General features: G+C 41.1%; 2 protein-coding genes and 1 long non-coding RNA gene across 7 annotated transcripts in view; 2 read left to right on the top strand and 1 right to left on the bottom strand.

Moving 5' to 3' along the window:
- The window catches only part of DRG1 (developmentally regulated GTP binding protein 1), a 35,774-nt gene extending 26,050 nt beyond the window's left edge, over nucleotides 1-9,724 (top strand). For all 3 annotated transcript variants that reach the window (XM_016198545.2, XM_087828629.1, XM_016198544.2), the window contains 6 exons: nucleotides 1,866-1,935; nucleotides 3,996-4,165; nucleotides 6,306-6,436; nucleotides 7,788-7,955; nucleotides 8,213-8,335; nucleotides 9,421-9,724. In XM_016198545.2, coding sequence (XP_016054031.1) covers nucleotides 1,866-1,935; nucleotides 3,996-4,165; nucleotides 6,306-6,436; nucleotides 7,788-7,955; nucleotides 8,213-8,335; nucleotides 9,421-9,520 — 762 coding nt within the window. In that variant the 3' untranslated portion in view covers nucleotides 9,521-9,724. The remainder of the gene's footprint in view (nucleotides 1-1,865; nucleotides 1,936-3,995; nucleotides 4,166-6,305; nucleotides 6,437-7,787; nucleotides 7,956-8,212; nucleotides 8,336-9,420) is intronic.
- Nucleotides 9,725-10,547: 823 nt separating this feature from the next.
- Nucleotides 10,548-21,079, top strand: LOC107526170 (uncharacterized). Its single transcript, XR_001602127.2, has 2 exons — nucleotides 10,548-15,831; nucleotides 19,955-21,079. It is a non-coding gene; the product is annotated as an uncharacterized LOC107526170 (long non-coding RNA).
- Nucleotides 13,739-27,861, bottom strand: part of EIF4ENIF1 (eukaryotic translation initiation factor 4E nuclear import factor 1) — a 40,295-nt gene continuing 26,172 nt past the window's right edge. For 2 of the 3 annotated variants that reach the window (XM_087828626.1, XM_016198537.2), the window contains exons 10-19: nucleotides 26,803-27,035; nucleotides 24,121-24,192; nucleotides 23,486-23,669; nucleotides 22,456-22,535; nucleotides 21,989-22,134; nucleotides 18,970-19,054; nucleotides 17,196-17,328; nucleotides 15,662-16,006; nucleotides 15,056-15,220; nucleotides 13,739-14,464 (exon numbers count right to left, since the gene is read on the bottom strand). In XM_087828626.1, coding sequence (XP_087684752.1) covers nucleotides 14,223-14,464; nucleotides 15,056-15,220; nucleotides 15,662-16,006; nucleotides 17,196-17,328; nucleotides 18,970-19,054; nucleotides 21,989-22,134; nucleotides 22,456-22,535; nucleotides 23,486-23,669; nucleotides 24,121-24,192; nucleotides 26,803-27,035 — 1,685 coding nt within the window. In that variant the 3' untranslated portion in view covers nucleotides 13,739-14,222. The remainder of the gene's footprint in view (nucleotides 14,465-15,055; nucleotides 15,221-15,661; nucleotides 16,007-17,195; nucleotides 17,329-18,969; nucleotides 19,055-21,988; nucleotides 22,135-22,455; nucleotides 22,536-23,485; nucleotides 23,670-24,120; nucleotides 24,193-26,802; nucleotides 27,036-27,861) is intronic. The other variant, XM_087828627.1, reaches the window with a different exon arrangement.

Here is a 27,861-nt window from a genome sequence, read left to right as displayed (position 1 = left end):
TGTGTCCTTAGTGCATCTTGGGATTCATGATGTCAGTATGTCTAATTGGTGATGTTTACCTCCATCAGTTGGTTAGGTGGTGTCTGCAGGGTTTCTCTTTCATTTTATAGTTAATATTTTCAGGGGAGATACTTTGAGAAGATGCAAATCCTATTTCTCAAACTTGCCCACTAATTTTAGCACCCATTTCTGGATTTTTTCTGTAACAGTTATTATTGTGCTTCATGCGTAATGGTGATTATCTGTTTTTCTTTTTCCTGCTATATTTGTTAATTGCAATTTTACCATATGAAAGAGCTGTTCCTCCTCCTTCATTTATGTATTTATTCAATAATTTGTATCATTGTGGGCTCATGGATATTTATTTTACTGGTTATATTATAGTACTCCCTTTATTTTATTATTCAAATCATTCTAGCTTTGACCATTAGGAACACCTTCAGATTGGCTTCTGTATTGTTTCATTGGCCTCATCTTTTTGTACTTCCTTATTTTGAGGCACCACATGATATGTTCCATGTTAATCTTATATTTTTCCTTTCTCCAGTCCTGTAATCAACCACTTCTGAAGGAGCTCTAGTTTCTTTTATTGGTGAATGGTATTTAGAAATCAAGACCTGGTGTGCTCATTGCTTCCCATGTTGCCTTTTAAACCAATATAACTAAAGTTTCCAAATCAGGGCAGGTGTATTGAATAGGTGTTTTGTTTTTTTTTTCAAAGAAAAGGTAGCTCAGTTTGTTGTATTAGTCTTAGTGGAGGTAATAATATTTATTAGGTATTAAGGCATAAGGAGGTGCTTTTGAGGAGGTTCTTGAATGGAAAAGGGAAACTGTCTAAGCACCTCTTGAATTACTTTTTATTGTGGTTTATTTAATGTGAAGTATATTTCTGTAATGTCAAGTGTGCTTATAGCAAAAGCTAGTTCTAAACAATATTTTGGTAAGTGCAGCTCTGTTCCCTGTTCATTCATGTGGATAATTACGTATTGGCCATAAAGTAGACCCCATGGTATTTTCAGATTTTTGTATATGCTGTCTTAACTGTTTTGACAGACTCTTAAAACTAATAGTTTATAATTCTACTGACATGTGAATTTGAAATACATGTGTTATGGAGTTGGTTTTGATGTTCTCATCATTAGGTACATAACTATGTGACTTCTGTGAGGTTTTACTTTACTGCATTTTCTGGGCAGTCATTTTCAATTGAGGACACATATCAGAGTCACCCTTGGAGCCTTCTGAATTACAGATCAGTATCTGAACCCTACTCTGACCCTTCCAAATCAGAATCTGCAGGGATGGGGCTCAGATATCTGCATTTTTAATAGTTCTGCAGGTGATTCTTATGTGCTTGCCTGATTAAGAATGACTGCAGAAATTTTTTTCCATTGGGAATTTGGGAGGTTTTCAAAGGTCTCAGTATGTATCACATGCGAATATCAAGATCCAGCTATTATCTAAAGTAAAGAATTTGTGTGGAGGCTCAAGCTTCTGAAAAGTGGGGTGATATTGAAAGATATTAATGGAGAAGAATGGATTTGGCTCCAGAAATGTGGGTTATAATATTACTTGAGTTATTAGGATTGTGACTTTGGGTAAATCACTTAACTTTTATGAACCTCAGCTAATGTCCTTACCTCATAGGGTTGTTAGGCATTTTAAACTAGATAAAGTATATAAAAAGCCTGTAGCTGACATTTAGAAGATACTTAGTTAAATAATATTCACATATTCATAAGGAACACTGGATTTGGATCTCTTAAATTTTGGATACTTGAGAAATAAATCATTCTATTTGATCTGCTCAGGTTTATAATCAGTACTCCCCCACACTCCCCCCACCCCCATCCTTAATCTTGCAGCTCCTGGATCTCCCAGGTATCATTGAGGGTGCCAAGGATGGTAAAGGTAGAGGCCGTCAAGTCATTGCAGGTAAGTGGTCCAGCGCCACCATCCTGGAATATAATTCCTTTACCAGGTACTGTTCCTTTAGATGGGGGCTGTGGGCTTGGAGATAATATAGTGAAGGGCATAATTTTACCTAATGGGCATAGTTTTACCTGATTCTTACCTTAATAGAATGTCAGAACTTGAAGGGACCTCAGATCCCCATTTAGGAGAAACACTAAGGACAGGAGAGGTGAAATGCTTTGGTCCAGTGTCCCAGTGTTCATGGAAGATTTAGAACTAGAACTGAGGTTTCCTGACTCCCACCCATGCTTTTCCTTCTTTTTATTTACGGTAACATCTTATAAAAGGCTAATCATAAATTGTAACAATCTGCTACCCCACCTCTCCTCACCTTCACTGTCACTCCCCTTTGGCAACTATACTGTCAACTCTTCAACTGTTTCTTCTGCTACTTACCTTTATACTTGTAAAAATTATGCTTTAATTGCTATTTCATGGTTAGTTAATTTTAGATACCATCTTTTGTTTTTTTTTATGGTAGAGAATTAACTTTCTTTTACTCCATACCTCTTTTCCCATTTTTTCAAAGAAGTTTTATCACAATTTTTAGTTAAGTCATCAGTCATGGTTTACATGATTATGTCATATCTATATAACTTTTATTCAATGCTGAATATGTAGTATATTATGACTTGCTGTTTTTTCTCCTGAAATGTGTTTTTGAAATTAGTTTTCGATGGAGTAAATAATTGGTTATTTTGTTTATTTTTCTGTTTGCTAATATTTTTCAAATGGTCCAACTGATCAAATGCCTATCAGTCAACATTTTTCTAGGTACTTAAATACAATTTCAGAAATAATTTTATTGTCTCTGGCTGGGTAGCTCAGTTGGTTAGAGCATCTTTCCAATACATCAAAGTTTTGGGTTCCATTCCTGGTCAGGACACATACAAGGAGCAACCGGTGAATGCATAAATAACTGGAACAACAAATTGATGTCTCTCCCTCTCTCTCTCTCTTTCCTCTCTCTCTTCCCCCCTCTCTCTAAAAATCAGTAAATAAAAAAGCGCCCCTAACCCTGACACTACCCTTCTGCACCCTTTGTCTTCATGGTTCAACAGTCTGGATTGGCTGCTTTCTAGATCACCACTGTCCAGTAATGGAAATGTTCTGCAGTAATGGAAATGTTCAGAATCTGTGCTGTCTAATATGGTAGCCCCTAGGCATGTGTGGCTGTTGAACACTTTAAATGTGCCTAGTGCAGTTGAGGAACTGAATTTTACACTTTATTTAATTTTAATTAATTTAAATTTAAATACTCACAGGTGGCTAGCAGGGTCTGTATTGGACAGTGCAGCTGTAGACCTTTTTGCATGGTTGTTATCCTGAGATTTTCTTCTGTGTTCTTGTGTGGGATCCCCTGTTTCTTAGAGTCATTGTTTTTACTTTTTGGGGGCTATTGTTAGATTTTGCTGAAGTATATTCTTTAGTAACTTCCAAAGAAAGGGTAAATGATAGGCAAATATTTCTTTTTTTCCATGTTTGAAAATATTTTTATTTTACTCTTATATTGAATTATTAATTTAGCTATTTTATAAAATTGGTGATGGAAATGTTCTTGATTGCTATGGTGATTAGATAGGTATATATATGTGTTATCAAACCATATGCTTAATTTGAGCACCATTTATTTTTTGTAAATTATGCCTCATTAAGTTGACTAAAATATGCTAACCCGATAATCTTATTCTTTTAGAATTCTTACTGTTTTAAATCTTTTAAAACTTTCATGGATTTAGGTGATTGCTTGTTCGTATCTTCATTCTGACTTGTTTTTATACTAATGAATCTAGATGTTGACACATCTTCTAGACACACTAGTAGAAAACAAGGCATACATTAGAAATTGACTTCTGGCATAAATCCTTGTTAATCTTAAGAACTTCACGTGTGTCTGTGTATTTACAAAAACATCCTTTGTCTCTTAAGTGCAGGAACTCCCCCCCACTTTTGAGTATTTGTATTCGTTAAATCTTTAATGAACTTTGCTTGGGTATAATTTTTATTTTTTAATTCTTCAGTGGCCCGAACGTGTAATTTGATCCTGATTGTTCTGGATGTCCTCAAACCGTTGGGACATAAGAAGATAATTGAAAATGAATTGGAAGGCTTTGGCCTTCGCTTGAACAGCAAACCTCCCAACATTGGCTTTAAGAAGAAGGATAAGGGAGGCATTAATCTCACAGCCACTGTAAGTGGAGAAGGTGATATGGGGCAGGCTGCTAAAGATATGGGGGTGGAATGGATGAGCTAAGGGACAGTGGCGTTTGGAAATTACCTGACTTCTAGCACTAATTGAAGTAACACAGTTACCTTGTAATGACTGACAAGAATCAAGCGTAGGATAAGAGTTAGTCTCAGATTTACCTTTGCAACTCCATTTCATTTCATCTTTTGGCTTATCTGTTTGAGGTGGTATGGGAGTATTGACCAATCTGATGCTTGCATGAAGTAGATGACTGCCAGTGTCATGTTTTTATTCATTCAACAGAGATTAATAGAGTGCCTGCCGTGGGTCAAGCATTGTTTTAGGCTCTGGGAAGTAGATGGAAGAGGGAGCAAATTAGACAAAAGTCCTTGCCCTATATACTAATGGGGGAAAGCAGCAAACAAAATTGAGTAGATATAGTATATTAGATGATGATGAATCTGATGACAAAAGTAACTAGGGAAAGGGGATGGAGAGTTGTGGTGGGAGGGTTGCAGTTTTAAGTAGGTTGATCAGAGAAGTCTTCATATGAAAGAGTGAACCAAATGGGTATCTTAGGAAAGAGCATTTCATGTAGAGGAAGCATTCATGGTTCTGAGGTAGAGCATGCTTTTGCATGTTTGAGGAACAGTGAGCAAGTAGGAGAATAGTAAGAGATGAAGTCATAGAATAATGTGCTTTTACTTTCAGGAGTTGGGTGACTGCTGGTTGGGTTCCATTCTGTGGAGTAAACATGATTTGATTTAGGTTTTACTGGAATCAGTTTGGCTGTTTGTTGAGAACCAACTGAAATGGATTATGAGCTGAAGCTGAGAAACTATTTAAAAGATTATTGCAATAAGCTAGTGAAGTGAAAGCTTCTTACACCAAGGTTGTGATGGAGATAAAAAGTGGTTGATTGTGGAAAGGTTTTGAAAGTAGCTGATAGGAATTACACGTGAATTGGATGTGGGCTGTGAGAGAAAAAGAAGATTGGGTGGTGGTGTTTTTTGTTCTAAGCTAGAAAGTGTACTCTTATTGCTAAAATGGTGGGACTTTGGGACTTTGGAGGGGAGGGGAAAATCAGTATGTTCAGTTTGAGATGCCAATTAGATATCCAAGTGTTGCTGTTAAACTGTAATTTGAGGAATGATCTGGGCTGGGGGTATGAAGTTGGAGGTTATTAACTTGAAAGTCATATGTTTAGCTGAGACCACTAGGAAGTGAGTATACATGGAAAGAGGTTCAAGGATTAAGCCTGTGCCCCCCTCCCACCGCCCAATGATTAGAGGTTGGGAGATGGGAAGAATCAGCAATAAGACTTCTCAGACAAAGGAGAAGAAAAAACACAAGTGTTTGGAATATTGGAAGCCAAGTAAAAGTGTTTCAGATAGGAGGAGTGATCAGATACAGTCGAATGCTGCTTCTAAGTTGTATAACTGAGGACTGAGAATTTCCTACATTTAACATCCTAGAGGTCCAGACAATTTAAGTGGCATAGGTTTAAGCTGTTCTGTCCAAAAGATCCTTTCCATTATCCTGTCAGTGTATTTGAATTTGAGCATTCAATATTTTTATATCTCAGGGTAACGCTGCCATAATAAAGTACCATAGACTGGGTGGCTTAAATAACAGAAACATATTTTCTGTTAATTGTGGAGGCTAGATATCTGAGATCAAGGTATGAGGAAGGTTGATTTCTTCTGAGTCCTCTCTCCTTGGCTTGTAGATTGCCTTCTCTCTGTGTCTTCATGTGCTCTTCTCTCTGTGTGTCTGTCTCCTAATCTCCTTTTCGTGTAGGGGCATCAGTCACACTGGATTAGAGCCTACTCATATGTCTTTAACTTAGTTACCTCTTATAGACTCTGTCTCCAAAAAGTTATATTCTGAGATACTAGGACTTCAACATATGAATTTGTGTGGGGGCTGTGGGGATACTATTCATCCCATAACACCTTCCTTAGAGTTTGAAAAGATTTTTAATTTTTAAGTATTTCCTACTAAAAGTCAGTTACTCTCATCCAGGATAGCAGTCTTTAGAAATGAGTTTGCACCTTAGCTAGGGTTATACAGATTCATCAATGGATACTTTTGGGAGATTGTTTTGCTCTCTGACCAGTCATGGTCTTATTTGCCCATTCAGTGCCCTCAGAGTGAGCTGGATGCTGAAACTGTGAAGAGCATTCTGGCTGAATACAAAATTCATAATGCCGATGTGACTCTGCGTAGCGATGCCACAGCGGATGACCTCATTGATGTGGTGGAAGGAAACAGGTATGGACCGACTCTTCAGTCTGGTGCCCGAGTTTGAATTTGAAGCCTGTTAATGGAAACAGCATTGAATCATGAATCCGGCAGACATTGATTCTAACTCCAGTTGTGCTACTCTCTGAAATATTAGTGGACCTTGGTTTCTTTAGCTGTAAAATGAAGGGTTGGTCTTGATTTCTAATATCCTCTTTGCTTTGAAATTTGATTATGATGGTCAGATTCCCCATTTCAGTTAGTTGCTGTGAACTAGGCTGTCCCCTAAGCTCTGTGTCATATGGTGGTTGAAGAGAGTAGTTTCTCAGTCTTCGCTTCCAGAATTAATCCGTGTGAGAAATCCTATAGTAAGGCCCGGCTGGGCATGGCTCCGCGATTGAGCATCGATCTAGGATCCAGGAGATCGTGGTTCGATTCCCGGTCAGGGCACATGCCCAGGTTGTGGGCTTGATCCCCAGCAGGGGGCGTGCAGGAGGCAGCCGATCAATAACGACTCTCTCATCATTGATGTTTCTATCTCTCTCTCCCTTCCTCTCTCTGAAATCAATAAAGATATAGTAAGAAATCCTATAGGTTATCCTACAGAACTCAGAGCAGGCCGGGCTGTGTCTGTTCTCCAACCTAAAGGTACATAGCTGAAACCCTAATCCATGAAATATTCGTATTAATATTTGAAACTGAATAATAATTGAAACCACTGTTGAAATTATTCCTAGCATTTGGATATATTTTCTCGTTGCTTTCCTGTTCATTTGTTCCTATTTGTTGGATCAGTTTATTTGATCCTCATTTGAAAATAAAGCCAATGCTTTGATTTAGGCATTTTATAAGTGAGGCAATTGAAGCCTGAGAATTTGTGGCCTGCCTAATTATTACTAACCTTAGCTGCCACATTGATTGGACATTGGGATTGCAACATTGCCAGATACTGTATTAAAAACTTTTTTTCTTTAAAAATTATCATGAAATATATTATTAGAAATATACTTACATTCTTACAATTCTTAAAAGAACTTCGTAGGAAATCATCTCTGAGACTGGCCCAGGGACATATATTTAAAAAGTGACAGAGCTACAAGTAGATTCAGTATGTGTGACTCCAAAACTTGTGTTCTTTTCACTGTAGCATGTTCTCTCAGCTGCATGGCTGGAGTTAGGGCCTGGGTTTTGTTACCTATAGTTCACTTTTTGTATGTTCGACTTTATTTTGGTAGGAAGCTTTTTGTGTGTGTGAGTTGATCTGCGTCTTATGATCCCTTTTGAGAGTCTCTGATTTGGGGTTCTGGGTGAAGGGGTACTGATCATCAAACTGACAGTCTTGTCAGTAGCTCCAGACTAATGTCCTGTTTTTCTTTAATAGAGTTTATATCCCTTGTATCTACGTGTTAAATAAGATCGATCAGATCTCCATTGAGGAGTTGGATATCATCTATAAAGTACCTCACTGTGTACCCATCTCTGCTCATCACCGCTGGAATTTTGATGACCTTTTGGAAAAGATCTGGGACTATCTGAAACTTGTGAGGATGTAAGTCTTAGTAGATAGGGTAATATTGCTTTGGGAATTAAACCAGACTGTCCTACAGTGATATCCTCTGGAGCTCATTAACATAATGTCTTTTTGGAGATATAATTAATTCCTATCTGCTAGGCCGTATTGAGGACACTTTTTTTCTCAAGTTGGCTATTATCTGCATTTATTCTCAGAGTGATGGAGGATTGGTTTGCATTTAGCACATGAAACATTCCAAGAATTAGGCAACCTCTGCTTCATCTCTGTTTTAGTTACACCAAACCCAAAGGCCAGTTGCCAGATTACACATCCCCAGTGGTGCTGCCTTACTCCAGGACGACAGTGGAGGATTTCTGCATGAAGATTCACAAAAATCTTATTAAAGAATTTAAATAGTAAGTAACATGGGCATGTATGTGGTGACTTCTTTTCCCTGTGAGCTACTGATTTCACTAGAAATTCTTAAGAGCATTAAAGAAATCGGTCATCAGGAGAGCTGCTGAAATGCTTGTTTGATTTAGAACTCTGCAGTGCCTTCTTAAAACTATGTGAAGTTGGAGCAGGAAGAGCTCTAGAAGCCTCTTCTGGTTAGAAGGGCTGACAGTACAAAGGGCTCTGACTTTATTTGTTAGTTCATCTTTGCAAACACAAATGTTAATTTTCCCTGCTGGCATCATATTGACCTCCACTGGGTACAGTCTGGACCCCTCTAAACCTTAAGCAATGGTAACCTCCCCAGTCTCTTTCTCATACTTTTTACTGCTGAGAGGGCCTACAGGTAACGATAACCCACAATGAGCATCTCATTATTCATTTGTTAATTTTAACATTTATTTATTTTTTTGTTAATCCTTACCCGAGGATATTTTTTTCATTGATGTAAAAAAAATTTATTTTAAATATGCCTTTATTGATTTCAGAGAGAAGAAGGGAGAGGGAGAGAGAGAGAAAAAAAGAGGGAGGGAGGGAGAGAGAGAGAAAGAGAGAAATTAGTGATGGGAGAGTCATTGATCGGCTGCCTCCTGCACGCCCCCTGCTGGGGTTTGAACCTGCAACCCGGGTATGTGCCTTGACTAGGAATTGAACCTCAAATCTCTGGGATCCTAGGTCGATGCTCAACCACTGAGCCATGCCGGCCGGGCAAACCCATGCTTTCTTAATTTTAAGCTTGTCTTGTCACACTTCTCATTTGTGTTTTTTCTTTCTAAATTGGCACTGCAACAAGAGGAACTATACAACTTCCAAAAAGTCTTTGCTACTTTGTATGTGAGGGCTCTAGTGTGCCACATTACTGGGGAAGCTAAAACCTCCGAGTTTTGTGTGTGATTCTTGACTGGGGAGAGGGGGTTCTTGGCTGTTGCAGGACTGTGGCTCTTAAGAGCTGAAATGCTAAACCTGAGCAGAAAGGTGGCACTCAAGTAGTTAGGAAAGAAGCTAGGTGATTATTTATACTTACTGTTCTTTTTTCTCTTCCATACAGTGCTCTGGTCTGGGGTCTCTCTGTGAAACACAATCCTCAAAAAGTGGGTAAAGACCATACGTTGGAGGACGAGGATGTCATTCAAATTGTGAAGAAGTGAAACCTTCCCCCTCCCTCACTTGCTGGCCAACCACTGCTGCTTTCCCCATGACCAAGCAACTTGCCCCAAGCCCCTTCTGGCTTTGGCAGCCACTGGATCAGGATTCAGGGGAGGGAAATGGAGGTACCCAAACTGGATCTTCACTTGTCTTAACTTAGTGTCACCTTGTGTGTTGAACTGCATAAAGGACCTGTAGGCCAGCTGGCTATGTGCAGTTCATGTGTCATTGTCAGAATTTGTTTTGGGGTGGACTAAATGTGGATGGGCATGTATAGTGAGGCAGCTGGATAAGGGGTGCTTGGGAACTTGGTCTTGAGTGTGAACTGGATAAGAATGTGACTGTAACATCTTATTTGATGTTTAATCATGGGAAACCCTTCCAACTGGTGTGGCCTTCAGTCCTTTCAAGTGGTCTTTCCTAGATGATGCTGAAGGACTGGAAGTTAACTGCTTATTTGCAAACCTAGCCCATTTGGGAGATGATGTATGGCGACTGAGTAAAATACTCTGACCAGGCATATTGGAGTTTGAATTGCCGGTTCACCTCTAATTGGCTGTGGAACCTCAACCTCTGTAAGCCTCAATTTCCTCATATAACATGGAAATAATAATAGCACTTACTAGAGTGGAGATTGTTAGTATTAAGGGATATGGTACTTGTAAAATGCTTAGCACAGTATCTGGCATATAAGTACTTGGTGAATGTTGACTCTTGTCACTGGTCCCTTTCCTTTACCTGGACTCCTTGTCTGCCCTAGTCAGAGAACAGCTGTCTATCACTGTTAGGCTGAATGTTGAACTGAACCGTGCTGCCAGGTGGGCCACTAAGTGTCTCCTTTCCTGTAGCCCAGCCTTTCTGCTTGAACCCCCATGGCAGTCCTGGCCTCAACCACATAACCTGGGTGAAGGCATGGAGGCAGAACATTGCAAGTGAGGCAACCAGTGTGATCAGAGCAGGTTTGTGTATATACATAATGTGTTATGTATGGAGGTGGGAAGTTAGGTTAGGAGGGATGGCATCAGGACTACTTGAGAGGCTACTAAGGGTATTATCAGGTTTTGGGCTGGGAATAAGGGATTTTGAAGAGGTTGCTCTGAAAATGGGAAGTTGGCAAAAATTTTTGTGGTGGACTGGCTAGTGAGAATATGGACAGAGGGAGGGTGTGGGCATGTAGGTACAGAGGAGAAATTTAAAACTAGTGACTGACTTGCTTTTTAGAGGAAGAGAAGTCAAAGATGATTTCATTATGGATTACAGGGTTGATAAAGAAGGGAAAATCAGGAAGGGAAACAGATTTGCAGGAGGGAGTTTGATTATAGATGAAGTGAGCTAGAGCTAGCAGGTTGTGAGAGATGCAGATGTGGAATTATACACGTATTCAGGCTTTTCTAGTACTTGTTTCTTTTGCTTTCTTGGTGACAGTTGTTTCCCTCTGATAGTCTTCCTGGAGCTTGGGCTTAGCACTGTCCCCAGACCCAGAAGATAAGCCCCTCAGGCCTGGTGTCCTAGTCACTCTGTAGGATATATGCCTTGATATCACTGGTACATTCATGATAGAGGCCATACTTCTGGAGCCTAACTCTTCAGAGAAACATTGGCTTTCTGAGCTATGCTATTTCCAGGGAGGTTTGCTCTCTAGCCAGAGCATTTATAGGATTTGGGGGGAATCCTCATCCACAAATTCACTTTCACTGAGCAAGAACTTAGCTCTTCCAGGATGTTGGGGAGAGAAGGTTGCTGAAATCCAGTTATCTAAGGCCTCAGGATGTGTTTTGATTAGGCATTCCGTCATTCAGTACCCTCCCCTCACCCCATCAGTTGCCCCCTGGTACTTGAGTGCATTATCTTACCCTTCCTTTCTCTTTTTGGGTTCAGACTTGGGAGTTCTGGGAAAGGGGTAGTTTTGTGTTAGGGATGCTGCCTGGGGTAGGGCCACCAAGGTCATTCTAAAGGCTTTCATAGTGGTTTGGCTGTGACACATCAATTTCCTGTGCTATTAACATGTTTTTTCTTTCCTGATCTTCTTTATCACTGATAAGCAGACTCACTAATCCGTACCATTAATTAGTTAGAATCCTTTTAGCTATATTTTAATAACAAACACTAACTGAAAAGGAAGGGAACTTGATCTCTCACATAAATTGTCTGGAGCTCAGATGTGCTCATGGCAGCTGTCACTGAGTATCCAGATTCTTCCCCCCGCCCATAGTATATTTTTGTTGACTTCAGAGAGAGAGGAAGGGAAAGGGAAAGATAGAAACATCAGTGATGAGAGTCATTGATCAGCTGTCTCCTGCACACCCCCTGCTGTGGATCAAGCCCAAAACCTGGGCATGTGCCCTGATGGGGAGTTGAACTGGGATCTCCTGGATCCTAGGTTGATGCTCAACCGCTGAGCCACACCCCGCTGGGCCAGATTCTTAAAATTAAGCTACTCCGTCCACTCCACTGCAGATTGCTGGCTTTGCTGGGCAACTGGTTCCCCTGTCACAGAATGTCTGCTGCAGTCCCAGGGTCTGCATCAGCAGCCAGAGGATAATGAGGGCTGAGTCTTATTTTTTGGGGAAGCCATTTCCCAGAAGCTGCCCAGGCATGTTATACTTGTGTCTCATGGCCTAACTTGGTCACATGCTCATTCTTGAATCAGTTGTCGGTAAAGGGAATAGAATTACTGAAGAATCAGTTTACTCCTATAAGTTACTGTTCCTGGGTTGTGTTTGTGCTTCTCCCTTTAATTTACAAAGAAGGGCTAGTGGACCTGACTTCCTTTCCATCATAATAGAGCCTGGCTTATAAGACAATAGCTAATAGGTATCTTCTGAAAGAAGGCCGGGCTGTATTCTACTTTACTCCCCTCCCCCAATTGATAATGGCTCTTAGCTCCTGGAAGACTGCATTAACTTCTTCCATCCACTCCCTCCTATACGCCAAAACTGTTTAGTTAAAAATCTGTACATTTAACTTTTACCTATGGAATTCAGAAGAATTCTAAACATAGGGTCTATTTTCTGAATCTGAGGAATCACACAGAGAAAATCCTATGGGAAGGAGGATAATGAAGTTGTACCCAGAAGAGACAGACCTCATGCTCAATCCACAAAGCCAGGTTAAAAGGTGACCTGCTTTCTTATGTTCCTGGAAGTATAGGGCAGAGTGGGCAGCTCCAGGTTTATAAGCAATACCTTTCACACTTAAGACTCAGGTTGTTTTCTTCCTCTTGCAGTCAAAACCCAACCACCTTGCCTTTCACCTGTGAATCACAAAATGGCCTCATTATTTGACCCTCTAGCATAAAGTCAAAATAGCTTTGATGGCCATAAATGGGCATGTATCGAGAACTTGGGAAAATTCAGTTGAGCTTGAGAAGTATAAGTGTCATCACCTTAGATCAGTAGGACTGAAAAATCTTCAGTCAGAAAAGGGGATTCAAGACCATAGCTATAGTATTCTGGGAGAATCCTCTTCAATGCTGTGCATGTAATTAAGGTGAACAATGAAAATAATTGAGTTGAGGAACAAGATACAAAACACAAGGAATCAGTTAACACAAGCATCAGAATCTCAAGGGAATTTCTGTATGGAAAAAATTAGACTTTAATTGATTTAATCAGAATTGAGGCCCTGTTTTTCCCTATAGGGGACTTAGAGCTAAACAGGATGCCAATAAACTATTTACTTTTGCTCCAGTAAACATGGATTTGTTTGGGAGAAACTACCACATGCATGATTACTCGATAAACAAATTGTTTACTAGGTAGGTTCAATCTAGAAACTGCTCCTTGCCTGGTACGGCGTGGCTCAGCGGTTGAGCATCGACCTATGATCCAGGAGATCAAGGTTTGATTCCCAGTCAGAGCACATGCCCGGGTTGCAGGCTCGATCCCCAGTAGGGGCCATGCAGGAGGTAGCTTGGTCAGTGACTCTCTCATCATTGATGTTTCTCTCTCTCCCCGTTCCTCTCTCTAAAAGCAATAAAGACATATTTTTAAAAAAAATCTGCTGTTAGCCACAAGGCTGCATATAGGGTCAAAACTCAAGAAAGAAGGCCATAAATTCTCTTACTAAATGAGATAAAGTTCAGTGCCATGGTTTTAAAGAAAAATTAAAACTTCATTTCTCTCAAGGAACCTATTGAGCCTCATGGGTGAGCTGGTTGGAAATGAGGAGGAAGGAATTCAGGAATAAAACACAATAATGCCATTCACTTCACTCACACACCGCATATGCAACTTTAATCAACAACAAAAAAGTCCCAAATGTACAAGTGAAAAAAATCCAAACTGTTGACACAGGCATAACTACTATCAGCTACTTTTATGTACAGCTGTATAAGTTCAAAAAAGCTATCCTATACGTATATACAAAAATTGTTTATACACAGGTCTGTACATAAGGGTCTATACATTTATTTCCTCAGAACCCTTAGGTGCCACCTCCTGGTGAAGACACCAACACTTCATTCACATATCTTACAAAAAAAGAAAGATTATTTCTGGCATTGACAACACTGTGCATCCTGTATTCAGACCATGTAGGCTTTCATTAACTGGTTAAGATCCTTCAATCATGCAGACCACACCAGATGCCTAGGCCTCCTAAACAGCTTTGCACAGGGTGCTCCAAAGTAAAAGCCTGTAAACCAAGCAGTCATGACCAGGGTACCACCACAGGTCCAGAGTTAGGTGAGCCTGCCTGCCTTGCTCACTGTCGATACTCTAATTCATCTACACTGATGACTTTGGCAGGCATGGAGGGCAGGGGCTGCTGTAGCACATCAGAGCCAAACCATTTGGCAAGGCCCACTGGGGAGCTGCTCCTCTGGCTGGGGCGATGTTCCAGCTGGGAATGCACGTGGGGCAGGCCCGATCGGCTGGGCACATTCTGTGGGGTTGTCTGAACACTGACAGCTGCTGCCTGGGAACCAGAGCCTGGAGGATGAAGAACTGTGGGGATAAGAAGGAAGGGTTAGAGCAGGAAGGGGAAACCACTACATCAGGCCCTGCTTCACTCAACTCTACCCCTAAAACTCCAAACAATTCTTTACCTGATGATTTATTCTAGGAAATTCCTTTGCAAAATGCCAGTAGACCTTGGAAAGCTGAGCTGTTCAGAAGCCGCCACCCACATTGAGAACCCATCCTAAATGACATGACCACTACTTCCCACAGCAAGCAGCCACATCACAGAAGAACTAACATTAGCTGGTGAGAGGGCATCTACTCTGTGCAGTCCCCTATGTTGAACCTTTGTTGGAAGGACTTTCAGCCCCCTCTCCAATGAGGCAAAGGACAAAAAAATGCCAGAGCACACTTGGCTCTCCCAGTTTTACAGGAACAGGAATTCCAAATCCTGCAGAGGTTGGTTTACATCATCCTAGTCTCTGGTTATACCCTTATCCCAGTCTTGCAGAATAAGTTAATGAATTGTCAGTGTCAATCCATCCCCTTCACTGGGAACTGGTCCAAAGCTTTAAGCCTATTCATATTCAGGCCACCCAGCTCACCTGGCCCATTCCTGAACCCTCCTCAACCCACCTGAACGCTGTAGCTGCTGCTGCATCATTGCCAGATGCAGAGGTGTCCCAGGACGAGGGTTTAGGAGAGGGTGACTAGTGGCAGGTAAAGGGTAAAAGGGCTGACCCAGGATTGGGCCAGATATTCCCTGTAAATGAGTCAGATCCATCCCAGGAGGAAGCACACCTGTTGGAAAGGAAGAAACTGATGAGAAATAATCTCCCTGGAGATTTCCAAGCTTGATTGCAGTGCTGTTGATCTGAAAGTTTATTAAGAGTGAAAAATGCTCAATCTAGCTTCCTAATCTTTTAATGGACTAAGGCAGGGATGGGGAATCATTTGGTCCAGCCATCACATTAGGGGTGAGTTAATTAAATATTTGACAGAATACAGCAGGCTAATTTTTAAGTTGATAATTTTGTATGGCCCACAAATGATGTTATAAATGTCCAAATGGCCCTTGGCAGAAAAAAGGTTCCCTACCCCTGGACTAAGGGGTGGACTGGATTGGAACCACTGCCCACCAGTTAGATGAAAAACTCCACTAACATCTTTCTAGGGATGAAAACCACAGCATAGCACTTTACCAGTTCTAGCAACTGTTGTCATGCCAGGTCAGAAACTCACCAGCTTGGAGCAAACTTGGAAGATGCTGTGGATGTATTCCCTGGGCCAGCATCCTTTGGACCAACCCTGGGTGAAGCTGGTGAGCAGGCCGAACGATTGGGACATGGGGGACAATGGGAACTTGGTGGACAGGACGGAGAAAAGGTGTTCCTGGAACTGGGGATGCCAAGGTGGGTGTTTTTCTCCCAGTTGCTTTAGGTCGATAATCTTGTTCTTTGGTGTAACGGTTGGTCTGGGACAGTGGGGTGGAACATGAAGACCGCTGCAACGTTGACAGTTTGGGGTTTGTAGTGGGAGAATAGTCTCGATCAGCACTGGGCACAGAGTTGGATGACAAGAGGTTCTCTGTAGGGATCCAGACAGAATATTTTTGGGGTTGGCAAACTTCTCCCAAACACTATCCTCCCAATGATCCAGTACCTAATTTTTTGGAAAGCTCACAATCTTTGATTCCCCTCAACAAATTTAGAGGACTGCATAAAAAGGGAACATCAGTTTGCCTTAGGAATAGGCCTAGTCAAGGTCATACAAGTAGTCAGGGACAGAACTGGGAGCAGACCCCAAGTTTTCCAGTCTTCAACACTTTGCTGGAACAGAGTTTATCTTTGCAGCACTCTAAAAACCCAAAGGCTCTGAACTTAAAAAACAGTATAACTCTTAAGCCCCCATTTTTATTCTTAAAATCCTTTCAACCCAGTTATAGTTAGTGGGTAAGTGAGCCTGGCATGTCAGGTCTGGTGGTCTAACTCAGCTGGGTACCTTGCTCTGCCCGTATGGCTGTGGTCTGGATCTGTGTGGGAGCAAGTCCTGTCCTAGGTAGCTGCTTGGGATTAACATGCTTTTTAAAAGCATAAGATAAAAATCAAGTAAGTAAAATTATGCAAATCCATCGTAACAGAAAGTTCAAATAGCAATTACAGTCTGGTGAAGGAATCTTAACTCTTTTTAAGTTAGAGCGACAGGATTACCCTCCCCCTCCCCCAACAACTTCCTCTAAGGCAAAAAGCTCTTATACCAATACTCTAGACCTGTGTAAACCTAACTTACCAGAATGTTTCACCATGTCCTTAACAATCTCAACTGTACAACTTCTAAAAGCCTCTCAATATTTATGTACTTCTAAAAGGCTTTGTACACTTCCTATATGCTTCATCCATTGCACAGCTTTTGTTGGAAACTTAAGTCTCCATAGACTGGAGAGAACCCTTCAGAAGTAAAACTGGTTGAACTATATTAATTTACCAAGTAGATGTACTAATAATTCATACTAAAGAATCTGAAACTATAGCTCATCCCTTCCTGTCTAATACTAGCACTCATACCACTATTAGGTTGGTCAGAGTTTTCAAGTGGCTAAGTGACTATGAGCTGGCCCAACCCTTCTCACTGTCAAACACAGAAATGTGGTCTAGAGCAGCCAGGGATCTTGCCCAGTGCTTTGCAGAGAATCAGGTCAGGTTGGTCAGCACTCAAACCCATGCTCCCTCTCTCACATACCACCTTGGGCAGTACACCCTCAACAGCTCTGCAGTACCTTCACTGGCCTTGTGAGTGTCTTCTTTATTGTCACCAAGAGCTGCTTTTCCAGATGCTGGCTCGTCCTTGCTTTTCTCTTTGCTCTCATACATCTTACGAATCACTGAGGTAGGGGTGAAGGAAGGAGAAAGCTGCAGAGTACAATGATTCGTATTAGCACATTTTCTAAATGCCTTTTGCTAATCAAGGCAAGATTAACTGGCCAAACTACTCAGCAAGTTGAAGAGTTCCCTTATTGGCTACATGTGACAGAGGCCAACACCAATGTTCTGGTCTCTAGCTACTAGAGGTAAAGAAACAGGACAGGCCAAATAGATGGTGGCCCAATGCATCATCCCTTGCTCGCATCTCACTTTCATAAAAACCTAGACTTAGTTGTATATAAAAGTAGTTAAAGCACAGAGCTTCAACCTACCTGCCTGTATCTGTGGTAATGGGGACCTGCCTATGCCGCTGCCAGTTCCCCAGCCAGGGCATTAGGCTGGGAAGGGGAAGAACATGGCCAGAAGTACGCCCTGGAGCAGTAACACTTCCAGCGAGGAAAGGACATTTCAGAGACAACCTCAGAGCCTAAATTTCTCTATACAGCAAGTCCTCACTTACCGATATTGATAGGTTCTGTGACTTTGAGCTAAATGACATATAATGAAACCAATTTTACCATAGGCTAATTGATAGAAACAAGTTATATCTACAGCATCTCATCAGCATTATAAACAAATGACACTGAACGAAACATAATTCAAGGACTTGTCATACTCCTACTAGAAAATTCAAAATTCATATTTTCTTCAGCTACTAGGATTCACCATTTGGGGTCATTTGTTCCCATCTCTTCACTGCTGATTTCTACTTTGACGATTTTACCATGCATGCAACTTTTTTCATTAACCAACCCAAATCCTTGATAGCAGGAGACAGGGCATAAATTATGAACAGAAAAGCTCCTTCTGGACCCTGCATTCAAGGTGCTTAGTGCAAAGACCTACTTGGGGTCCTGAACACAAGAGTAATAGTTTTCCCCACATCTCTCAGCTTTAACTAGGTGATAAAAATCTGTGGGGAGCCTGGCCAGCGTGGCTCAGCAGTTGAGCATCGACCTCTGATCCAGGAGATCAAGGTTTGATTCCAGGTCAGGGCACATGCCCAAGTTGTGGGCTTGATCCACAGCAGGGGGCATGCAGGAGGCAGCCGATCAATGACTCTCTCATCATTGATGTTTCTCTCTCTCCCTCTCCCTTCCTCTCTCTGAAATCAATAAAATATATTTAGAAAAAAAATCTGTGGGGAAACTTAAAAAAAATAATGCTGGCACAGGAGTCAGTTGTAAAATTAAGCTTGTCTCTACAAATAGGCAAGCCCTTCTGTTCCAGCAATATCAGATCTGTATCTGAATTTGTGAACTTGCCATGTTTCACTGGACTCCCCATGATCCAACTTTAGTCACCCCATTCACCTCACTTCCTGTCTTTGTTCCTGTCTTCCCCACTCCAATTGTTCACTTGTTTGAACATACTACAATATCACCTGTGTATTCCAGCCTATACTCGCTATCTGCTGGAACACATTTTCCCCAATGTAGGGCCTTTAACTAGAACCCTAACAGACTGAAAGGGGAAAATCTCATAAATAGGTATGAAAGACTATTAAATCAGTTATTCCTGTGGAAGGAACTCAAGGACATTTAAGTTACAGTGATACAACATAGGCACAACCGAACAAGGAGAAACCTAGAATCCTAGAAGTCATTCACAAAGGCAAAGGTCACTGACCATGCTTGTGATGGAGGCGGCAGGGGCAGGGGAAGAGGAATTCCCTCTATGCACGGGTGCTGGTGACTTCGTCACTCGCTGTTGCCTGTGAACAAACCAAGTATCAGTGTAAGCCCCAAGCTGCTCAAACTCTTAAGTCTTGAAACCACAAAATACTCAAGATCAGCCTAGCACTTTAACATCCCTTTCCCTTATCCAATTCAACTTCCCAAGCATTTACTAAGTGTCTAAATATGCAACACCACATGCTAAGTTCTGAGGGAAGACAAAAGCTTACTGAAACATGGTCCTGGGCCTTGCAAGAACTCCTGTCTAGTGGGGGAGATGCTTATTAACCTAGAACAAACCAAGGCATTCAGATATTAGGTACCAAGGTGTAATGGCAAACTGAGGGGTAGAAGGAATGACAGGATACTTCTATTGAAGGGGCTGTGGGAAAGCTTCACTGGTAAGGAGCTGCATTAAACTGGGTGTGACCAATGAGAAGCTACAAGATGGAGATCAATGATTTAGGTAGAAGGAACAGTTACAGGCCTTGGGAAGGCCTTCGGAATGTAGGGTTATCCACGGCTCGTGTATAGTTTATTTGTAGACTATACCAGTGAAGTAGACTTAGGGAGGGATTTCATTTTGTGGTCCAGGCTGTGCTCCAGAGGGTAGGGAGCAACACTGACTAGCACAGTGCCTGGCACAGAACTGATGCTCTGTGAGACACTGGCTCAAATCAAATACAACACCAACAGTTTCAGCTATTTTAAGACCTAGTTACATGCAGCATTCCCCACCAATCCTGGTCTGCACACAAGGCTGATCCCAGGCCTCCCAAGAACAGTTTAAAAGAACGGACTTGTGTTCTCTCCTGAGACATTCTACTCATTCTGCCTTAACTTGGAAGAAAACAGGAAACAGTTGAATATATAAATAGGCTGAGAGAAGAATGAATTATGTGAGCTCACTGGCTAATGAAAGCTTCACTGCATTTCAGCCATGTCAGACCCTGTATCACAAAAGCCAAAGCCGAAGTACAGTGATCCTGAAGTTCTCTGAATCATAAGCAAATGGGAATCCTAAACCCAAGGCCTCTTTCCAATCTATACCAGGTAAGCCCCATTGCTCCCATACTGAGACTCTGAACATCACAATGAGGGGAGAGGCAGATTAGTTGTATTCTGAGTGCTTAAGATGTACACCCCATATCAGGTGGTTCTGCATAACCTATAATTTTTATTCCTTCTGAGGAACACTTACTATATGCTAGACACTGTTCTAGGTGATGGAGATACAGCAGTAAACCAGACAAGAAAACCTCTGGCCTCATTACATTCTTGTGGTTGCAGGGTAGAGAGGGGTTACAATGGACAGGAACACAGACAAAAAATAGTGTGCTAGAAGGTAAAAGTACAATAAATAAAGGCAAGGAGAAAGTCATGTCTGTCAGGGGACACAACTGTATATAGGGTGTTCAGGGAAGACCTGAGAGGTTGACATTTGATCCAAAACATGAAGGCTCCACTTTAACTCAGGTCCACTTACTAGTTTCAATTACGTTATACTTTAAAAACCTAAGTTTCTGTTTATGTAAAATGCAGTTATTTATCCCATCTACCTCACAGGGTTGTTGCCAAGAGCTATTTGCATAGCAAAAGTGTGTGAAAGTCAATCATGTCAATGAATATTAGATAACTACATCCTATTGTAGAGAGAAATCCAGTGAAGGGGGCTTAGCAGACTAGTCCTGAGCTCTCTGATTAGGCTGAGGGCTACTAAAGATAGAATGCATTCATACAAGGGTACAGGGTACTTACTGGTCTCAGTGTCTTCTGAAAGTGTCAGCATATAAAACCAGCTGAAGCAAGACACTGAGACATGGATATTTTAAGAATCACATCAAAACACAAATACTTCTTAATTACCAAGTATTGTATGGGAAGGACTAAACTGTCCTTAAAGGCTAGACACTTCTGGGAGTATAAAAGGGGTATTAATGGGACAGGGCACACAAAGGGCTTCTGGGTAGCTAACAAAGGAGTTTGCCTTATACATTTGTTTAATGTGGTTTTTTGTTTTATTTTCCAATAAAAAAGAACAGTATTGCTACCCCTGCCCCCAACTTATGATTCCTTTCATTTTACTACTTGTTGAAACTAGCAGAAAGAACAGGAGGAGAGTGAAGTCAAGTTATCATTTGTTAATGGCTCTGATCAACAAACCTATAACAAGGGATAGTTTGATAACTTGACAAGGAAATTGTGGGGGAGGAAGCTAGGTAGTTTTACTTTCTATCATCTTAAAGCATAATTGCAAGTAAGGAGCGATTCTAGCTACGTTTGTAAAAACGAATCCTTTAAATCAAGAATATAAATAGCCCGGCTGGGCGTGGCTCAGCGGTTGAGTGTCGACCTAGGATCCAGGCGATCAGGGTTCGCTTCCTGGTCAGGGCACATGCCTGGGTTGCGGGCTTGATCTTCAATTGGGGGCATGCAGGAGGCAGCCGATCAATGACTCTCTCATCACTGATGTTTCTCTCTCTCTCTCTCTCTCCTTTCCTCTCTCTGAAATCAATAAAGATATATATGTAGATATATATATAAGGAATATAAATAAAACTGCCTTGGCCAGTGTTGCTCTGTGGTTAGAGCATCAGCCTGTGCACCGAAGGGTCTCGGGTTTGATTCCCGGTCAAGGGCGTGTGCTGGAGGCAACCAGTGGATGTGTTTCTCTCACATCGATGCCCCCCCCACTCTCTGAAAAGCAATGGGGGAAAAAATCCTCAGGTGCGGATTAGTAACAACAAAAAATTTTAAAAAAAGAATATAAATAAAATTATGCAGGATGAAAAGCCTATTCCCATGCAGTAGAATTCAACCATTATTCCCTTTACTGAATATCTGGACATGGATTTCTCACCATATGTTGTACATATCAGTGTTTACAACAGAATTATACTGTGGATAACTAATATGCTAACCCGAGGAAAATTAAATTGCAAATCCCTACAAGGGTAGGATTAGTAACTTACCTGTTTCTGAATCCATCTCTGGTTCTGTCCACCTGTGGTTTGCCAAAACCAGGCTGATAGAAGTTTGCTGCCTGCACTGCAAGGTCATGTGGCAGGGCCAGCCCCTCCAAAGCTGCTGCCTGTTGCAATTCTAGCTGGCTCATCTGCTGAAGAGAAGTGGCAGAGGATCAGAATAAGGACAATGAACTTTATACAAAGGTCTCTTTTCACTCTTTCAGCAGCAGCTGAGAGAAATTAGATGCTTTAACCTGACTAAATAGTACTATCTACCAAAAAGGATTTTGACTACTGAAATATGACTTTAAGTGTTCACCAATTTTCTAGCCTTCACTTGAATTATAGTTGAGCTTGAAGTACGGTTCAAAACCACCTCCAAAAATTGCAGCAATCTAATTCTCCACCCCATAAACAACAGTCAAGGTGACAAGCAAGCAATAGATTGTGTTTGACAAAGAGCTCAGCTGGACCTGGGCCGTGACAGGGCTCATGGGCTTGCGCATGCCTTGGAATGGATCTCCGAGTAGCTGCTGTGGTCCTGGTGTGAAACCTGTTGGAAAAGTTACAGTATCAGTGAGTGTCAAGATAGCACATGTCCATCAGAGAGGCATTATCACCAATACATACTGTTCCTGAATACCATCTCTTTCTAGTAGTATGTCTTCTCAGGCTGATGATGTCCCTCTTCTGCACCCCCCCAGCAGGCTATGTGGACATCAGCACTTAATGACCTGAATTGCTACTGTATCCATCTTCCCCACTAAGCTGTCAGCTTTGTCCCTTTCAGAGTTGAGATCTCTATCTGTGAGAGAAGAGCTTTACTAGCCAGTGATCTGGCCCATTACCACCAAGCCAGCTAATACCAAAGCAGAAACCAGTGCTCTGAGGTTCACACTCTTTTCATTGTGGAGGGAAGATTACAAAAAACCTCCTCTGAAGACATGATTGGCAGGAGTCAGGGTGGCCGGCAACCTAAAGTAATCCAGGGTGGTAGTAACACTATGAGATTCTGCCCAACGCATTACTAAGATAGCTTTCTGGAAGTGTTTCCATTCATATTCTGAATTAGCCACAGACTTTACAGTTGAATGTGATATATCAACTTCGTTAGGTTGGTAAAGAACCACTAGTCTGACATACTCTATCAATAAAAAAACCTAGGAGGTCAAATTAACTTTTTTGGATTGAATTCCCAAAATAAGACTAAGCTGGATCCAATTTAGATCTATCTCGAGAGAAAAACACAAAACTATAAAATGAACTTACTTATCTAGAGGGACAGTTGGATAATAAAGTATGTCCTACATTTGTGTTCCCACCACCCGTGTAAAAAAAAAGTGTAATAAATCCACACATTTCTTTTTAAAGTCGTCAAGGATGCCAATGAAAAGACTTTGCTAATTCTAGGGGACAAGTATAACTTTGGTCATGGGGGTGGGGGTGGGGAAATGCGCATGGCATGAGGAGGATGGATGGACGGACATCTACACGAGTATTTACCGATTGGTGATGGTAGTCGAGGACGAAGGTAGTCTGCTGAGGCTGCTCGTGTTTGAAACACCTGTGACAAGGGAGGAGATGGTGTTCTTTGGCCCAGTAAAGATGTTGTAGGCTCCAAGCTCCCCATAAGGCCACTCAGAAGGTTGGAAGAAGCAGGTCTCTGAACTGGTGGACCCAGAAGTTCCTAAAGGCAGAAAAGTCAAATCCTTGTGAACAAATCTAGTTCTCCCTCTTAGAGGCTATGGATTAGGGATTGACTTTTGGAAGCCAATGATGAAACTCCCTCATGCTCCACTGAAGGACTTGTCACATGTACATGCAACACATTTCTCTGAATATTCAGTTAGCAACACTGCTTTAAGTTAGTGCTATAAATACAGGATACTTTACATTTTCATAGAAATTGCAAACCTGCAAACTGGAAGTCAAGCGCTTGCTTTGTCATTTTTTTCTTTTTATCTACCTCCCCACCCTACATTGAGACTAACAGCAACACAAAACTATGTTAGGCAGCAACATATCCTCAACTGCCAGGCAACATGGATCATTCTCTAAGGCCCAAAGTTGGACCACTGCAAAAACCCAGAGGACTACTGCTCAGGACTCCAAGGCTTAGGTATAAGATTGTGAAGTACCTGCAGGATGTTCTTAGGGACAGGCTGGCCCGGAATCTCAGCAGGGGACATCAAATGGCTTTCAAGGTTTCGCTAAAAAAGTCAAACGAAAACTGATTTTAACCTTACACACTTAACTTAAAGATTAATTAGGGACCACAAGAAAGCATTAAAAACTCTTCAGGGAGTCAACAATTAACAGCAGAATAATGTCAAAGTCACAGAAAACTAACTTAAAACAACCTGTTCCATTCTCTCATCACATAGGTCCCCAAGATCTGGAACCTGAAAGAATCTTCACATGTATATGTACAGTCCATTCAGAGACCTTCAGACAAGGTCTTTTCCTCCCTGTAGTAACCCTAGTCCATTTAACTGTTTCTAACACGGACCAAAAGAAGGGAAAAAGAAATGGTGAAACGGGGGAGTACTTATTTAGTAAGAAACCATATGCAGGAAATCTGGATAATTTATAGATTTTTGTTTTCGAGGCAACCTTTGCTACCCTTTATCTTTAACAAGATTTACATATGAGGCGGTACTAAAAATCTAGTAAACAACGTGCAGATTTGGCTAGATTTATTATAATTCAGTTTCATATTTCAGGAAAATTAAAGTTTATTATTTATAAGCAAGCTGTTTCAAATTGGTCTCACATACAGGGCGAAATTCAAATCCTCCATTTTTTGCTCTTTTAATGAAGTCACAGTTACGTTTTGCATTCAACTTGCATTACCTCCTGCACTTCAGTACATCCTCATGCCTAAGTGCTTTCTTTCATACAGTTTCCCTTCCACTAGGTAGAGATGCCAAAGTCCACAGCAGTGTGCTTGGCATGACAAACAGCCCAAAGATATCCAAATGTTTTATTGGTTTTTGAATTGGGACTGGCTGCAGATAATTTTAATAAGATATCCTTCAGAGTAATTTAATTCTTTCTAACAAAAACCAAATAGGCAACTTTATACTTCATGGTTTACTACAAAGAACAACTCAATTTGAAATGGAGTTCAGATTGAACCAGCATGTTTAGGGGATGAAACAATATGATTGAACCTAAACAGATGTAGGCAGATCAGAAATAGTATACATCACACACACAGCCACAGTAATTAAAAAAAACCTTGTTTTTAGATATAGACCATGACTCAACAACATGCAAATCAAGCAATATTTTGGGATCATGCCTGGTGTGCTTATTACATTATTTTTCTTGTTACTTTCTTTTCTAGGTTGAGTTTCTGTTACTTTTTGCCTAGCAACTTGAATTATATCATCCATCCCTTTATGTAGGTGCTTGAGGCCCAATCCTTCGGCTGAAACCAGACATATTTCAGAGCACTGAAACGCAAACACTGAAATAGTTCCTCTGACAACTCAGAGTCAACTATGTTACTATCAAACCCTAGAATCGTACCCATATCTGAAAAATGTTCAAAAGCATCATATTAACTATTGAATTTTCCTGTTCTCATTTCTTTACTCACACTAAAAGAAAGAAGTTACAAAATTTGATCCAGTCACCAAGACACAAAGGTAACAAGAAAGGAGTACAGAATAGTTTGCAATCTTTTAATCTGGCCCTTGTTTGAAAGAATTTTTATCTAATAATTCTTTGTATGGAAATAACTCTAAAGCAGTTTATAAGAAGTATTCCCCTAAATTGGCATTGTGTGGTCAGATACATAGGAATAAAGACCTACCTGAGGTACCACCTTTCAGAGGTGGACAGTTCTAGCAGTAAGGCCAGGAACAATGACATTTCTGTTGGAATCTCTATCGCTAACTGCTGGTCATATGAGAAACACCAAAAATCAGTTCCCTTTCCATGGTCAAGGCATAATGAATCAAATACCTATGGCTGCCACAGCTAACTTGTAGTTCCCAGACAAGAAGGTATAAGGAGAAAACAAGAGGCAACACTCAATTTGGTAAATATGCTATAACACAGCACATGGAATGTCTATGTTTTTATTCTTCAGGTTTACCCTGCTTCCTTTATCACTTGCTTCAAGGGGTAGCAATACTGACACATAGGCCATGGCTGAGAACCACCCTCTAATGTGTTATGACAAAGATCAGTGTTAGGACAAAGATCAATATGTACTACACACCTGCATTTACGATATGCAGTCACCTTGTAACCCAACTTCATGCCTAAAGGTGTTTTGTAAGTTTGAAGTCACAACTTTTTCTATTAGTAAATTCACAGAATACAATTGTCTTGAAAAAAATTCATCCTACTTTACAAAGGTTTTGTATAACTGCCAAGTACCTAATCAAGAAAGCAGGTAATCCCAGGTATTTGGGTGTAATTAGAAGGTGAGGAAAGATCTACTATAAATACACAGTAAGTTATTTTAAACAGTAGCTGAACAAACAAAACTTTCTTTGGAGCTCATCCAAAAAGATATTTTCCACCATTTTTTTTTTCCTTCACCATTTTTTTAAAGCACTGACTTAAAGTTATGTCTTACTTTTTCAAGCTTTATACTGTCACGCACAACACATATAGATTAACCACAAACCTGCTTTTTCTAGTAACAAATAGCATAGTGATAATTAAAGAACACACAAAAGCATCAAAGGACCAAATGACTACTAAAAAATTTCCAACTTACTCAGAAACATTTTCAAAAATCCATTTATTGTGGGCAGTGGAATAGAAAGAGGGAAAGGCTGGGGTCTGTGTCAAATACTTACGCTGACTTTGGGCTGAGAAGGCAAAGTCCCACTTGCCTTCATGGTGTTCACTAGCTTGTTGAACGCAGTCATGTCTCCATCTTTTTTGAGCTGTCTATTGCTGGTCACAGCACTCAGGGTGTCCTCCAAGTGCTCTGCCATGAAGGGGGTTGAGTTCTTCAGCTGCTGGTCCACCTTCAAGCCCTTGAGTCCTGCTTCTACCTCTTCCACTGAAAGCACAACCCCTGAATGTGCTGAAGGGTTGAGAAAGTCCAGGTTAAGCAAGCAAAGGAATATGTGGATACCGTGATGGTTAAGGTGAAAATAAAAAAGGCTCACACCAAAAACAGACTGAATACGCTTAAAATCATTGTTGCTCAGTTGAAATTAGGCCATAATTGTGTACTTAGTAAGAGATGGCATAAGCTAAACCTAAAATGCTTTGGTACTAAAGACAAGGGGACCATAAGCTATGCTTTCAGACTTGACAAGATCCTGCTATGCATCCTGTACGAGGACCTCTTATAATAGTCTTCTGGAGACTTGTTACCAGGGACAGGAATCCCAGATAGTCCATCATCAGCAAGACTGCCACCAGCACTATGGTTATTATATCACTAAGGTTTTATGTTGAAGGCTTATAACCTAAACAAGAATATGGCAGATTGGAGTAAAGATGCGAGGAGCTGCCAAATTATGCTCAGGAAGACAGCATTCACTAGAGTGTTATAAATGGGCTCCAGGTAAGGAGGAGCTGGTGGAAGGGTTATTAGGGACCCACTGACTACTAAGGTTCTTAAAGGGGGGTATTTGATAAAGTTTTTTTTGAAGAATGTTAAAACCCACCATATATTTGACTTTTGATGAAATAGCAGTATGTTAGAATTAACTGTCTCAAGACTGAGTATTCAAGCTTTTTCAGAGAACTAAAGCAGACTCTTGCCTGGCTGGTGTGGCTCAGTGGTTGAGCGTTGACCTATGATCTAGGAGATGGAGGTTCAGTTCCTAGTCAGGGCACATGCCCAGGTTGTGGGCTCAATCCCCTGTAGGGGGCGTGCAGGAAGTGGCCGATCAATGACT

This window comes from Miniopterus natalensis, chromosome 20 (assembly GCF_054644295.1).
Source record: "Miniopterus natalensis isolate mMinNat1 chromosome 20, mMinNat1.hap1, whole genome shotgun sequence".
Taxonomy (NCBI): domain Eukaryota; kingdom Metazoa; phylum Chordata; class Mammalia; order Chiroptera; family Miniopteridae; genus Miniopterus; species Miniopterus natalensis.
Note: the sequence above shows the minus strand (reverse complement) of the source record. Positions and strands in the feature narration are given on the sequence as shown.